The sequence below is a fragment of the Bufo bufo genome, chromosome 10, assembly GCF_905171765.1.
Source record: "Bufo bufo chromosome 10, aBufBuf1.1, whole genome shotgun sequence".
Classification (NCBI taxonomy): domain Eukaryota; kingdom Metazoa; phylum Chordata; class Amphibia; order Anura; family Bufonidae; genus Bufo; species Bufo bufo.
The window spans coordinates 6,202,341-6,215,203 of record NC_053398.1 but is presented as its reverse complement, the minus strand read 5'-3'; the positions used below and the strand labels follow the sequence as shown (position 1 = coordinate 6,215,203).

The 12,863-nt window shown below is 53.6% G+C and overlaps 1 protein-coding gene across 2 annotated transcripts in view; it reads right to left on the bottom strand.

Annotated features, from left to right (window-relative positions):
* PDE3B (phosphodiesterase 3B) overlaps positions 1 to 12,863 on the bottom strand; it is a 101,549-nt gene that overhangs the window by 19,492 nt on the left and 69,194 nt on the right. For both annotated transcript variants that reach the window (XR_005774600.1, XM_040410419.1), the window contains exons 6-15: positions 9,859 to 10,048; positions 9,560 to 9,651; positions 9,258 to 9,397; positions 8,834 to 8,968; positions 7,966 to 8,077; positions 7,772 to 7,870; positions 4,313 to 4,503; positions 2,113 to 2,316; positions 1,026 to 1,187; positions 646 to 907 (exon numbers count right to left, since the gene is read on the bottom strand). Coding sequence is in view for 1 of the 2 variants with exons in the window: in XM_040410419.1 (XP_040266353.1) it covers positions 646 to 907; positions 1,026 to 1,187; positions 2,113 to 2,316; positions 4,313 to 4,503; positions 7,772 to 7,870; positions 7,966 to 8,077; positions 8,834 to 8,968; positions 9,258 to 9,397; positions 9,560 to 9,651; positions 9,859 to 10,048 (1,587 nt within the window). In the remaining variant the exon portion in view is untranslated. The remainder of the gene's footprint in view (positions 1 to 645; positions 908 to 1,025; positions 1,188 to 2,112; positions 2,317 to 4,312; positions 4,504 to 7,771; positions 7,871 to 7,965; positions 8,078 to 8,833; positions 8,969 to 9,257; positions 9,398 to 9,559; positions 9,652 to 9,858; positions 10,049 to 12,863) is intronic.

Below are 12,863 nucleotides of genomic sequence, written 5' to 3'. Positions count from 1 at the left end.
CATACATTACTTATCCTGTACTGATCCTGAGTTACATGCTGTATTATACTCCAGAGCTGCACTCACTATTCTGCTGGTGCAGTCACTGTGTACATACATTACTTATCCTGAACTGATCCTGAGTTACATCCTGTATTATACTCCAGAGCTGCACTCACTATTCTGCTGGTGCATTCACTGTGTACATACATTACTTATCCTGTACTGATCCTGAGTTACATCCTGTATTATACTCCAGAGCTGCACTCACTATTCTGCTGGTGCAGTCACTGTGTACATACATTACTTATCCTGTACTGATCCTGAGTTACATCCTGTATTATACTCCAGAGCTGCACTCACTATTCTGCTGGTGCAGTCACTGTGTACATACATTACTTATCCTGTACTGATCCTGAGTTACATCCTGTATTATACTCCAGAGCTGCACTCACTATTCTGCTGGTGCAGTCACTGTGTACATACATTACTTATCCTGTACTGATCCTGAGTTACATCCTGTATTATACTCCAGAGCTGCACTCACTATTCTGCTGCTGCAGTCACTGTGTACATACATTACTTATCCTGTACTGATCCTGAGTTACATCCTGTATTTTACTCCAGAGCTGCACTCACTATTCTGCTACAATTTCTTGCACTTACTCTGTCCGATCTCTTCCACTTCTTCATCCTCTGTGTCCAGGTCGTCGCCATCTTCCTCCTCCTCCTCTTCATCATCATCACTCTCCGTCACCTCGTCATCCTCGTCTACCCACTTCCCGGGGAGCAGGCTGGCAGCATCGTAGGAGTTACACAGGGGCCCCACAATGTGTGTGATGAAGGACTCCTGGAGCTTGGCGAGCTGTGGGGAGGAGCGGTCCATGAAGGGGCTGATGGGTAATCCCAGAGTCGCCTCCTCATCCCCCTGAAACACAATAGGCTCCGGATATAAACCTCTGTGCAGAAGTCTTGACACCCCAGAATGCAGAGATCCTGAGGGCCCTGCTGTACATTCAGGGGCCACAGACCGCCTCACTGTCTACCTGTTCATAGAACTCATTGACGATGCCTTCCGTCCACTTCAGGTGCAGCTCGCGGGTTTTTGCCGGGCCGTTAATGTCCGCCAGCTTGATGCACACTTGGCAGACCAGGAGCCGGTCGTTCTCATTACTCCAGTCTAGGCCGTTACTATTCACATCGTTCACCTGTCAGCGACAAGGAAGCCGTTAAAGACAGCAGCCCCCCCCACACACGGCCGCCATGTTGTGCTCGCCCTGGACATTCACAAGACTCGTGGCTCCGGAGATTCTAATCTCCATTTGCTTCTATTTTACTCTCCTCCTGCAGACATGTAAAGCTTGCGCTTGCTCTGGGGTTGCCATGGTAACCTCAAAAGACTGCATGCACTTCCTGTCATGTGACCTCCACTCATAAGAACACTTTTTTCTGTGCTTGTTCTTATCATGTGACCTAAGCTCCTATAAATGTTGTGATAAGCGGAGGTCACATGACAGGAAGTGAAATGTGTTGTGATCAGTGGAGGTCACATGACAGGAAGTTAAATGTGTTGTGATAAGTGGAGGTCACATGACAGGAAGTGCACAGAAAAAAAAAAATATAAAATTGATTTTACCATGGCGACCCCAGAGCAAGCACAACATGTACAGGATGGTAGCAAGGACAACAATACACAATGTTAGTATCTTAAATCTGTTGAGCTCCATTTTTGGGGGGGACTACAACTTCCATCATCTCCTTACGTGCTGCTTACTTGTTGACCACCTGGAAAGTGGTAATCATCCAATGAGGCTCCTTGAATATGTTGGATCACAGAACACATAGGGTTAATGAACCCCCAAACACAGCAAATTCTGCAACTACAAACCTGTATTGGCCTGGTTCTCACAGCTGAGGGTTTGTTACAACGTATCCAGTCTAGATAATCCTATGGGAGCTGCACATCCAGGACTCCAGACTGACACACTGTAACAAACCCCCAGCTGTGATGACTGTTATGTCTGGAAGATTCACTGACAGCAAGCGGAGATCTTGAGAACAGGGCGTTAATCCAGAGTCTATTACACAGCATGCCCACTGTTGCGCGGTGGACCCCGGACCCGTCAGACTAACCTTGGCATTGAACTCGGCCAGAAAATCAAAGTGTTTTTTGAGGTCGGTGGCGAGGATCGCCTCGATCACCAGGAACCGGAACCTCTTGAACTGCACGTGGTCCAGATACGTCAGGAAGTTGTAATCCGCCTGCGAGAGGAAGAGGTTCCAGGCGGCGGCGGCATGGTGATTCTCCAGAACGGATCTGTCGTTATACAGAACGGCCTGAAACGAGATGTCAGCGCTGCCATGAGCCACCAGCACATACAGTATACTGTCCTCTGCTATCAGCCACTGCAGGCGGCGGAGACCCCGACTGTAAGCACTGGACCAGCTGTAGGAGCACATCAAATGTAACTGCACCAAGTGATCACAGCTCACGCCCTCTGCAGCCCCTGCCTGGACATAGTGTAAGAGACTGCTGTACAGTACACTGCCTCTCCATACTGCACAGACCTGTATTATCTGCTGTACAGTACACTGCCTCTCCAAACTGCACAGACCTGTATTATCTGCTGTACAGTACAATGCCTCTCCATACTACACAGACCTGTATTATCTGCTGTACAGTACACTGCCTCTCCATACTGCACAGACCTGTATTATCTGCTGTACAGTACACTGCCTCTCCATACTGCACAGACCTGTATTATCTGCTGTACAGTACACTGCCTCTCCATACTGCACAGACCTGTATTATCTGCTGTACAGTACACTGCCTCTCCATACTGCACAGACCTGTATTATCTGCTGTACAGTACACTGCCTCTCTATACTACACAGACTTGCATTATCTGCTGTACAGTACACTGCCTCTCCATACTACAGACCTGTATTATCTGCTGTACAGTACACTGCCTCTCTATACTACACAGACCTGTATTATCTGCTGTACAGTACACTGCCTCTCCATACTACACAGACTTGCATTATCTGCTGTACAGTACACTGCCTCTCCATACTACAGACCTGTATTATCTGCTGTACAGTACACTGCCTCTCCATACCACACAGACCTGTATTATCTGCTGTACAGTACACTGCCTCTCCATACTACAAAGCCTTGCATTATCTGCTGTACAGTACACTGCCTCTCCATACCACACAGACCTGTATTATCTGCTGTACAGTACACTGCCTCTCCATACTACACAGACCTGTAGTATCTGCTGTACAGTACACTGCCTCTCCATACTACACAGACCTGTATTATCTGCTGTATAGTACACTGCCTCTCCATACTACACAGACCTGGATTATCTGCTGTACAGTACACTGCCTCTCCATACTACACAGACCTGTAGTATCTGCTGTACAGTACACTGCCTCTCCATACTACACATACCTGGATTATCTGCTGTACAGTACACTGCCTCTCCATACTACACAGACCTGGATTATCTGCTGTACAGTACACTGCCTCTCCATACTACACAGACCTGTAGTATCTGCTGTACAGTACACTGCCTCTCAATACTACACAGACTTGTATTATCTGCTGTACAGTACACTGCCTCTCCATACCACACAGACTTGTATTATCTGCTGTACAGTACACTGCCTCTCCATACTACACAGACCTGTATTATCTGCTGTACAGTACACTGCCTCTCCATACCACACAGACCTGTATTATCTGCTGTACAGTACACTGCCTCTCCATACTACACAGACTTGTTTGCATTATAGGGATGAGATGAGAGAGCTCCCTGGTGCGGCTGTCACGAGGCTTCTCTGATCAGCCTGATATATAATATTACTGGCGATGATCGCCGGTTACGTGGCCGCGGTGCCCGCTGTGCGGAGTTTTTCTCCCTCTGATATATCAGGCGGTAAAGCAGAATCATTCATCGCTAAACCAATTTAGAAGCAGTTACGTTGATCCTGAAATCTCTCGCTGTCTTCACGGGCGGCCGCGTCACATCCATCACCCTAACAGGATTAACCCCGCTCTCCCCATAATTGTGTTATATGGAGGAGAATCCCCGTCCTGCCGGCAATGCATCCATCTCTGCCTCATTATACACATCCCAGCAACATCCGCCCCTCGCAGTCATTTCTCGGCCACACAGGGCGGGGGAGGGGAGGGGCGGCCGCCATCATGGCTTTAATTCAATTAGCGCTGTAATTAACCTAACGGGATCATCCAAAGTAACAAAGACAGAAGCGCCATTCCCTTGTGCCCTCAGCTGGGTCACCCCCCCCTGGAGGCTGCACTCACCTGTGGTGCATTCGTGGCCACGAGAAAGGCATTTGTGCGACCAGGGTGGTCATAATCGTGCATAGCAGCCGCCACGTACAGAGCCATCAGCTCCAGGGCCGGGATGTTCGCCGCCAAGCAGCCATAACTGTCATCTGTGATCTGACAACTTCTCGAGGACAAGTATGTGTGACTGACACCACAGTCCGATTCTGGGGGGAGGAAAAACAGAGGATAAGAGGAGGGACCCCCAAATACCATCATAAACTTCAGCCACGCGTGCCCCCGATTTTCTGCTGCAGGATCCGTGTTTGGCATCTCCAAGTCAGTGAACAGCAGCCCGACCACTGTCTCCCCCCCCCCCCCCCAACAAACCTATGGGTGCCGCTCCGGGCGCCGGGCAGGTAAGGGGTGATGAGGAGGCGTTATAGATTTACGCTGCGTTGCATTGTGGGAGGTGTAGTTCTTGCTAGTGAACCACATCGTCAGGGTTTGCAAGCCCCCTCCTCACCCCCCCCCCCCCGAGCGATTTAAGACCCCACACACAGCCGCACAAACACAGCAAAGCAACGCGTCACTGGGACACCTGTAACCTGCTAGATGGCGCCACCGAGGCAGGTAGAACAGGACCTCAATAAGAATCTGTCACTGAGATGTGCTGCAGAGGTGCAATGTCCTGCAGCAAACACATTACCACCTGACGCACACCTCCGTCCTCCCAGATGGATCCCCCCGCACAACACCCTCCTCTTAGATGGATCCCCCGGCAGCCCCCGCACACCTCCCTCCTCCCAGATGGATCCCCCTGCAGCCCCCGCACACCTCCCTCCTCTTAGATGGATCCCCCGGCAGCCCCCGCACACCTCCCTCCTCCCAGATGGATCCCCCGGCAGCCCCCGCACACCTCCCTCCTCCCAGATGGATTCCCCCGCAGCCCCCGCACATCTCCCTCCTCCCAGATGGATTCCCCCGGCAGCCCCCGCACACCTCCCTCCTCCCAGATGGATCCCCCTGCAGCCCCCGCACACCACCCTCCTCCCAGATGGATCCCCCAGCCCCCGCACACCTCCCTCCTCCCAGATGGATCCCCCTGCAGCCCCCGCACACCTCCCTCCTCCCAGATGGATTCCCCCGCAGCCCCCGCACACCTCCCTCCTCTTAGATGGATTCCCCCGCACACCTCCCTCCTCCCAGATGGATCCCCCGGCAGCCCCCGCACACCACCCTCCTCCCAGATGGATTCCCCCCGCACACCTCCCTCCTCCCAGATGGATTCCCCCGCAGCCCCGCACACCTCCCTCCTCCCAGATGGATTCCCCCGCAGCCCCCGCACACCTCCCTCCTCTTAGATGGATCCCCCTGCAGCCCCCGCACACCTCCCTCCTCTTAGATGGATTCCCCCGCACACCACCCTCCTCCCAGATGGATTCCCCCCGCAGCCCCGCACACCTCCCTCCTCTTAGATGGATCCCCCTGCAGCCCCCGCACACCTCCCTCCTCCCAGATGGATCCCCCTGCAGCCCCCGCACACCTCCCTCCTCCCAGATGGATTCCCCCGCAGCCCCCGCACACCTCCCTCCTCCCAGATGGATTCCCCCGCAGCCCCCGCACACCTCCCTCCTCTTAGATGGATCCCCCTGCAGCCCCCGCACACCTCCCTCCTCCCAGATGGATCCCCCTGCAGCCCCCGCACACCTCCCTCCTCCCGGATGGATCCCCCGGCAGCCCCCGCACACCTCCCTCCTCCCAGATGGATCCCCCTGCAGCCCCCGCACACCTCCCTCCTCCCAGATGGATCCCCCCGCAGCCCCGCACACCTCCCTCCTCCCAGATGGATTCCCCCGCACACCACCCTCCTCCCAGATGGATTCCCCCGCACACCTCCCTCCTCCCAGATGGATCCCCCAGCCCCCGCACACCACCCTCCTCCCAGATGGATCCCCCAGCTCCCGCACACCACCCTCCTCTTAGATGGATCCCCCCGCAGCCCCCGCACACCTCCCTCCTCCCAGATGGATTCCCCCTGCAGCCCCCGCACACCTCCCTCCTCCCAGATGGATCCCCCAGCCCCCGCACACCTCCCTCCTCCCAGATGGATCCCCCGGCAGCCCCCGCACACCACCCTCCTCTTAGATGGATCCCCCTGCAGCCCCCGCACACCTCCCTCCTCCCGGAGGGATCCCCCGGCAGCCCCCGCACACCACCCTCCTCCCAGATGGATCCCCCAGCCCCCGCACACCCCCCCCCCCCCAGATGGATCCCCCGGCAGCCCCGCACACCACCCTCCTCCCAGATGGATCCCCAGCCCCCGCACACCTCCCTCCTCTTAGATGGATCCCCCGGCAGCCCCGCACACCTCCTTCCTCCCAGATGGATTCCCCAGCCCCCGCACACCTCCCTCCTCTTAGATGGATCCCCCTGCAGCCCCCGCACACCTCCCTCCTCTTAGATGGATCCCCCAGCCCCCGCACATCGCTCTCTTTCCAGATGGATCCCCCAGAAGCTGCAGCACTCCACCCGCCTCCCAGATGGATCCCCCCGCAGCTGCACATCGCTCTCTTTCCAGATGGATCCCCCCGCAGCTGCCGCACTCCACCCGCCTCCCAGATGGATCCCCCCGTAGCTGCACATCGCTCTCTTTCCAGATGGATCCCCTTGCAGCAGCCACGTTTGCCTCCCCCACAGAAGCTGCATGTCACCCCGCTGCCTGATGAAGCCCCCCCAAGGCCGCTGCACATCCACCCCCTGCAGCAGCTGCATGTCGCTCCCCCCTCCTCGCAGCGGCTGCAGGCTCCACATTGTTCAGATATTTTTAGTTCTGGACATTTCATTTCCTAATTATGTAAAGAATTATTAGTCTAATGCGTCGCAGGAGCCGGCAAAGTGCTGAGCGAGCGGGAGGAAGCACGGGGAGCGGGCACAGGCGGGGGAGGGGGCTGGCAGCGGGCACTGGATGAGCAGCATTTACTCATCAATCAATTAACCAGAAACGCAAGCAAAGGTGAAAGTGGCAATTAACCCTGTGGGGCCGGGCACAGAGCGGGGGTCTCCAGCCGCCGCCACTGAAGAGCGGGGGTCTCCAGCCGCCGCCACTGAAGAGCGGGGGTCTCCAGCCGCCGCCACTGAAGAGCGGGGGTCTCCAGCCACCGCCACTGAAGAGCAGGGGGTCTCCAGCCACCGCCACTGAAGAGCAGGGGGTCTCCAGCCACCGCCACTGAAGAGCAGGGGGTCTCCAGCCACCGCCACTGAAGAGCAGGGGGTCTCCAGCCACCGCCACTGAAGAGCGGGGGTCTCCAGCCACCGCCACTGAAGAGCGGGGGTCTCCAGCCACCGCCACTGAAGAGCAGGGGGTCTCCAGCCACCATACTGACTGTATTCACCCCCAGCTCATCCCGCACTCTGGGTTGATTCCGTTGCACTGTGTCGGTGACCACCAGGGGGCGTCCAGGTCAGTCGGGGTTCACTTACTTCCACACTCACCTGCCTCATCGCTGGACAACTCCTGGAAACCAGGGATCGGCCGCGTGGTGAGAAACCAAACCGCATGCAGGACGTCCGTGGCGTGAGTCCGATTATGGTCTGTAAAAGAACCCCAAAAATGAACAGGGAGCAAGAAAAGGAATCAAGTGCGTCCCCCAGAAATCCCGGATTGGGCGCTCCCCGCCCGGACTCACATGGAATGTCCCGGTAGCCGCTCTCTAAAGCCTGGAAGAAATTTCTGAATTTTCGTTCAGGAATTTTGAAGATTTCAAACAAACTTGTATCATGGAACAAGGTGAAGGAGACCTGCGGACAGAAAACGGAAGACGACGCGATCAGCCTGATGGGAGCGACACACCAAAAGACTGCAGGGCGCTCAGCAACATATGTCCGTGGGGGAGGGGGAACCGCTATCTGATTCAGTCTATTCTGTCTGGGGCAGAGCTGTGACTGCAGCTCTGGATGTGACTAGAGTCCAGTGTTACATCAGTCTATCATCTGCAGCCAATCACAGCGGGCCGAACAACAACCTGCACCGTACAAGCCCCTCCCACACCTCTAAGGGTATGCGACGCCCACGTTTTTTGGCGGCGGGGATGCACGCTTGTTATTTCCGCAGCTAGCCTCATCGGATCCTGGATTACTCATTCTATCATTTCGGAGCCCGATGATGTCAGCGCTACAACTTGGCAGCGACGGACACTTCAGCCGCATTAGACGCTTCTGGGAGGCAAGCGAGCCAAAAAGTGAAGTCATAATGAAAAGTTGTCAGGCCGAGAATGAGACGGTGCCGCCAGCAGGAAATCAATAACCGCCGGCCGCTCAGCAGCTCTCATCTATAATGTCTGAACGGAGGCGGAGAGGAGGAATGGCGATTACGAGCTCCGCATCTGACAACAAGCAGAACAAACAGATATTCACAGCCCTGTGGAGCGTCTCCGGCTCCACCATTACTACAGCGGATTGCAATTGGGGGGCGCTGTTGCATAGCAATGTATGGAACATTCACAGTGGTGGAAAGCGGTACTGTAGGTGACAGACTGTTCCTCGGGGGCGGGGTACCTGACTCAGGATCCGCCCACATTTTCCTCCCGTCTTCTCCATAAGATCAAAGATCGGAAAATTCCAATTATCCATTTTCTGCAACAACTCGTCCTGATCCTCGATCAGCAAATCCAGAGCCGACTCCTCCTCGATCTGTCCGGAAACACAGAAACAAGGTCAGACCTCCAGACCAATATATTCAACTTCTCACAGATTCCAAGATCTCTGCTTGCTGTCAATTTGTGGGAAGAGGATGAAAATTGGCCTGACATAATGCGTCACACAGAGCTGAGGGTCTGTTCCAATGTATCGGTGCTAGGAGCACAGATGTGCCTTCTGTCCTGGACTCTGGCTTATACTGACACACAGTAACAAGCCCTCAGCTGTGCGAGCTCTGATGACGCTTACTGGTGGTCACAATCTCTTATAGGGCCGGCGTTACCTCTGACCGTCGGTCGGAGCGTGCTGGTCCTGGTGGTTCCTCGTCGTCCTCAGTCAGTGTCTTGCGGTCGCCCTGCAGTCGTTTTTCCTGCGTCCTGTCCGGTAAGTGCAAAGGATCAGCCTGGACGCCGGAATTTTCACCTGTAAGATTTAAAAAATCAACTAATAAAACTGTAAACGATTGGACGGCGCAAAAAACTGATGACGTCATGAAGCCAACCGCGCGGAAACAGAAAGTGCACTACAAGCGATTGTCCGATAGAGGAGCGCCCGCCCACAGCGCCCTCTAGTGGCCGCTCTCACCTGATCTCCGCAGAGGACTCTCCGCACAGGGTTTTGCGCCGCCGTCCGGTGATTCTGAGTTTGAAGTAGATTTAAAAATCTTGTGATCACAACTAGAAGGAAGGAAGGAGAATGTGAATCTATAGACGCCAAACCGCCCCGCACCTCAGGGAGCTGGCCCCACGAGCACCCTCCCCAGAAAGGGACTCCCACGAGCACCCTCCGCCCAGCAGTGGCCCCCACGAGCACCGTCCAGGCACCACGCTTGCAGCACTGACTAGGACCGCTCTCCTTCCCAGTAAAGCAGCAGCCAGAGTCACCTGTGACACGTATGGCTTGTGGATGGTCGGAATGGGGAGTCCTGAGAACCTGAAGGGTGACCCACAGATTTATGTAACGTAACACTTGGTTTTGTGAGGAAATCAGCAGTGTCTGGGAACTCAACAGGCGAGCGGCTGAACGCGGAACTGTGACTGGGCGAGTTCACCGGGCTCAGACTGGGAGAAGTACCTGGAAGACAGAGATAATGGAAGTGATATCACACAATAACCATGGCTGATAACAGGGGGCAATAGACTGTATTCTCCTGTCCTACAGTCATCCTCTCCCCTGAAATGGCTGATAACAGAGGGCAATAGACTGTATTCTCCGGTCCTACAGTCATCCTCTCCCCTGAAATGGCTGATAACAGGGAGCAATAGACTGTATTCTCCTGTCCTACAGTCATCCTCCCCCCTGAAATGGCTGATAACAGGGGGCAATAGACTGTATTCTCCTGTCCTACAGTCATCCTCCCCCCTGAAATGGCTGATAACAGGGAGCAATAGACTGTATTCTCCTGTCCTACAGTCATCCTCTCCCCTGAAATGTCTGATAACAGAGGGCAATAGACTGTATTCTCCTGTCCTACAGTCATCCTCTCCCCTGAAATGGCCGATAACAGGGAGCAATAGACTGTATTCTCCTGTCCTACAGTCATCCTCTCCTCTGAAATGGCTGATAACAGGGAGCAATAGACTGTATTCTCCTGTCCTACAGTCATCCTCTCCCCTGAAATGGCTGATAACAGGGGGCAATAGATTGTATTCTCCTGTCCTACAGTCATCCTCCCCCCTGAAATGGCTGATAACAGGGAGCAATAGACTGTATTCTCCTGTCCTACAGTCATCCTCCCCCCTGAAATGGCTGATAACAGGGGGCAATAGACTGTATTCTCCTGTCCTACAGTCATCCTCTCCTGAAATGGCTGATAACAGGGGGCAATAGACTGTATTCTCCTGTCCTACAGTCATCCTCCCCCCTGAAATGGCTGATAACAGGAGGCAATAGATTGTATTCTCCTGTCCTACAGTCATCCTCCCCCCTGAAATGGCTGATAACAGGGGGCAATAGACTGTATTCTCCTGTCCTACAGTCATCCTCTCCCCTGAAATGGCTGATAACAGGGAGTAATAGACTGTATTCTCCTGTCCTACAGTCATCCTCTCCCCTGAAATGGCTGATAACAGGAGCAATAGACTGTATTCTCCTGTCCTACAGTCATCCTCTCCTCTGAAATGGCTGATAACAGGGAGCAATAGACTGTATTCTCCTGTCCTACAGTCATCCTCTCCCCTGAAATGGCTGATAACAGGGGGCAATAGACTGTATTCTCCTGTCCTACAGTCATCCTCTCCCCTGAAATGGCTGATAACAGGGGGTAATAGACTGTATTCTCCTGTCCTACAGTCATCCTCTCCCCTGAAATGTCTGATAACAGGGGGCAATAGATTGTATTCTCCTGTCCTACAGTCATCCTCTCCACTGTAATGGCTGATAACAGGGAGCAATAGATTGTATTCTCCTGTCCTACAGTCGTCCTCTCCCCTGAAATGGCTGATAACAGGGGGCAATAGACTGTATTCTCCTGTCCTACAGTCATCCTCTCCCCTGAAATGTCTGATAACAGGGGGCAATAGATTGTATTCTCCTGTCCTACAGTCATCCTCTCCCCTGAAATGGCTGATAACAGGGGGCAACAGACTGTATTCTCCTGTCTTACAGTCATCCTCTCCCCTGAAATGGCTGATAACAGGGAGCAATAGATTGTATTCTCCTGTCCTACAGTCATCCTCCCCCTGAAATGGCTGATAACAGGGGGCAATAGACTGTATTCTCCTGTCCTACAGTCATCCTCTCCCCTGAAATGGCTTATAACAGGGGGCAATAGACTGTATTCTCCTGTCCTACAGTCATCCTCCCCCCTGAAATGGCTGATAACAGGGGGAAATAGATTGTATTCTCCTGTCCTACAGTCATCCTCCCCCTTGAAATGGCTGATAACAGGGAGCAATAGATTGTATTCTCCTGTCCTACAGTCATCCTCTCCCCTGAAATGGCTGATAACAGGGGGCAATAGACTGTATTCTCCTGTCTTACAGTCATCCTCTCCCCTGAAATGGCTGATAACAGGGAGCAATAGATTGTATTCTCCTGTCCTACAGTCATCCTCCCCCTGAAATGGCTGATAACAGGGGGCAATAGACTGTATTCTCCTGTCCTACAGTCATCCTCTCCCCTGAAATGGCTTATAACAGGGGGCAATAGACTGTATTCTCCTGTCCTACAGTCATCCTCCCCCCTGAAATGGTTGATAACAGGGGGAAATAGATTGTATTCTCCTGTCCTACAGTCATCCTCCCCCTTGAAATGGCTGATAACAGGGAGCAATAGACTGTATTCTCCTGTCCTACAGTCATCCTCTCCCCTGTAGTGGCTGATAACAGGGGGCAATAGATTGTATTCTCCTGTCCTACAGTCATCCTCTCCCCTGAAATGGCTGATAACAGGGGGCAATAGATTGTATTCTCCTGTCCTACAGTCATCCTCTCCCCTGAAATGGCTGATAACAGGGGGCAATAGACTGTATTCTCCTGTCCTACAGTCATCCTCTCCCCTGAAATGGCTGATAACAGGAAGCAATAGACTGTATTCTCCTGTCCTACAGTCATCCTCCCCCCTGAAATGGCTGATAACAGGGGGCAATAGATTGTATTCTCCTGTCCTACAGTCATCCTCTCCCCTGAAATGGCTGATAACAGGGGGCAATAGATTGTATTCTTCTGTCCTACAGTCATCCTCTCCCCTGAAATGGCTGATAACAGGGGGCAATAGACTGTATTCTCCTGTCCTACAGTCATCCTCTCCCCTGAAATGGCTGATAACAGGGGGCAATAGACTGTATTCTCCTGTCCTACAGTCATCCTCTCCCCTGAAATGGCTGATAACAGGGGGCAGTAGCCTGTATTCTCCTGTCCTACAGTCATCCTCTCCCCTGAAATGGCTG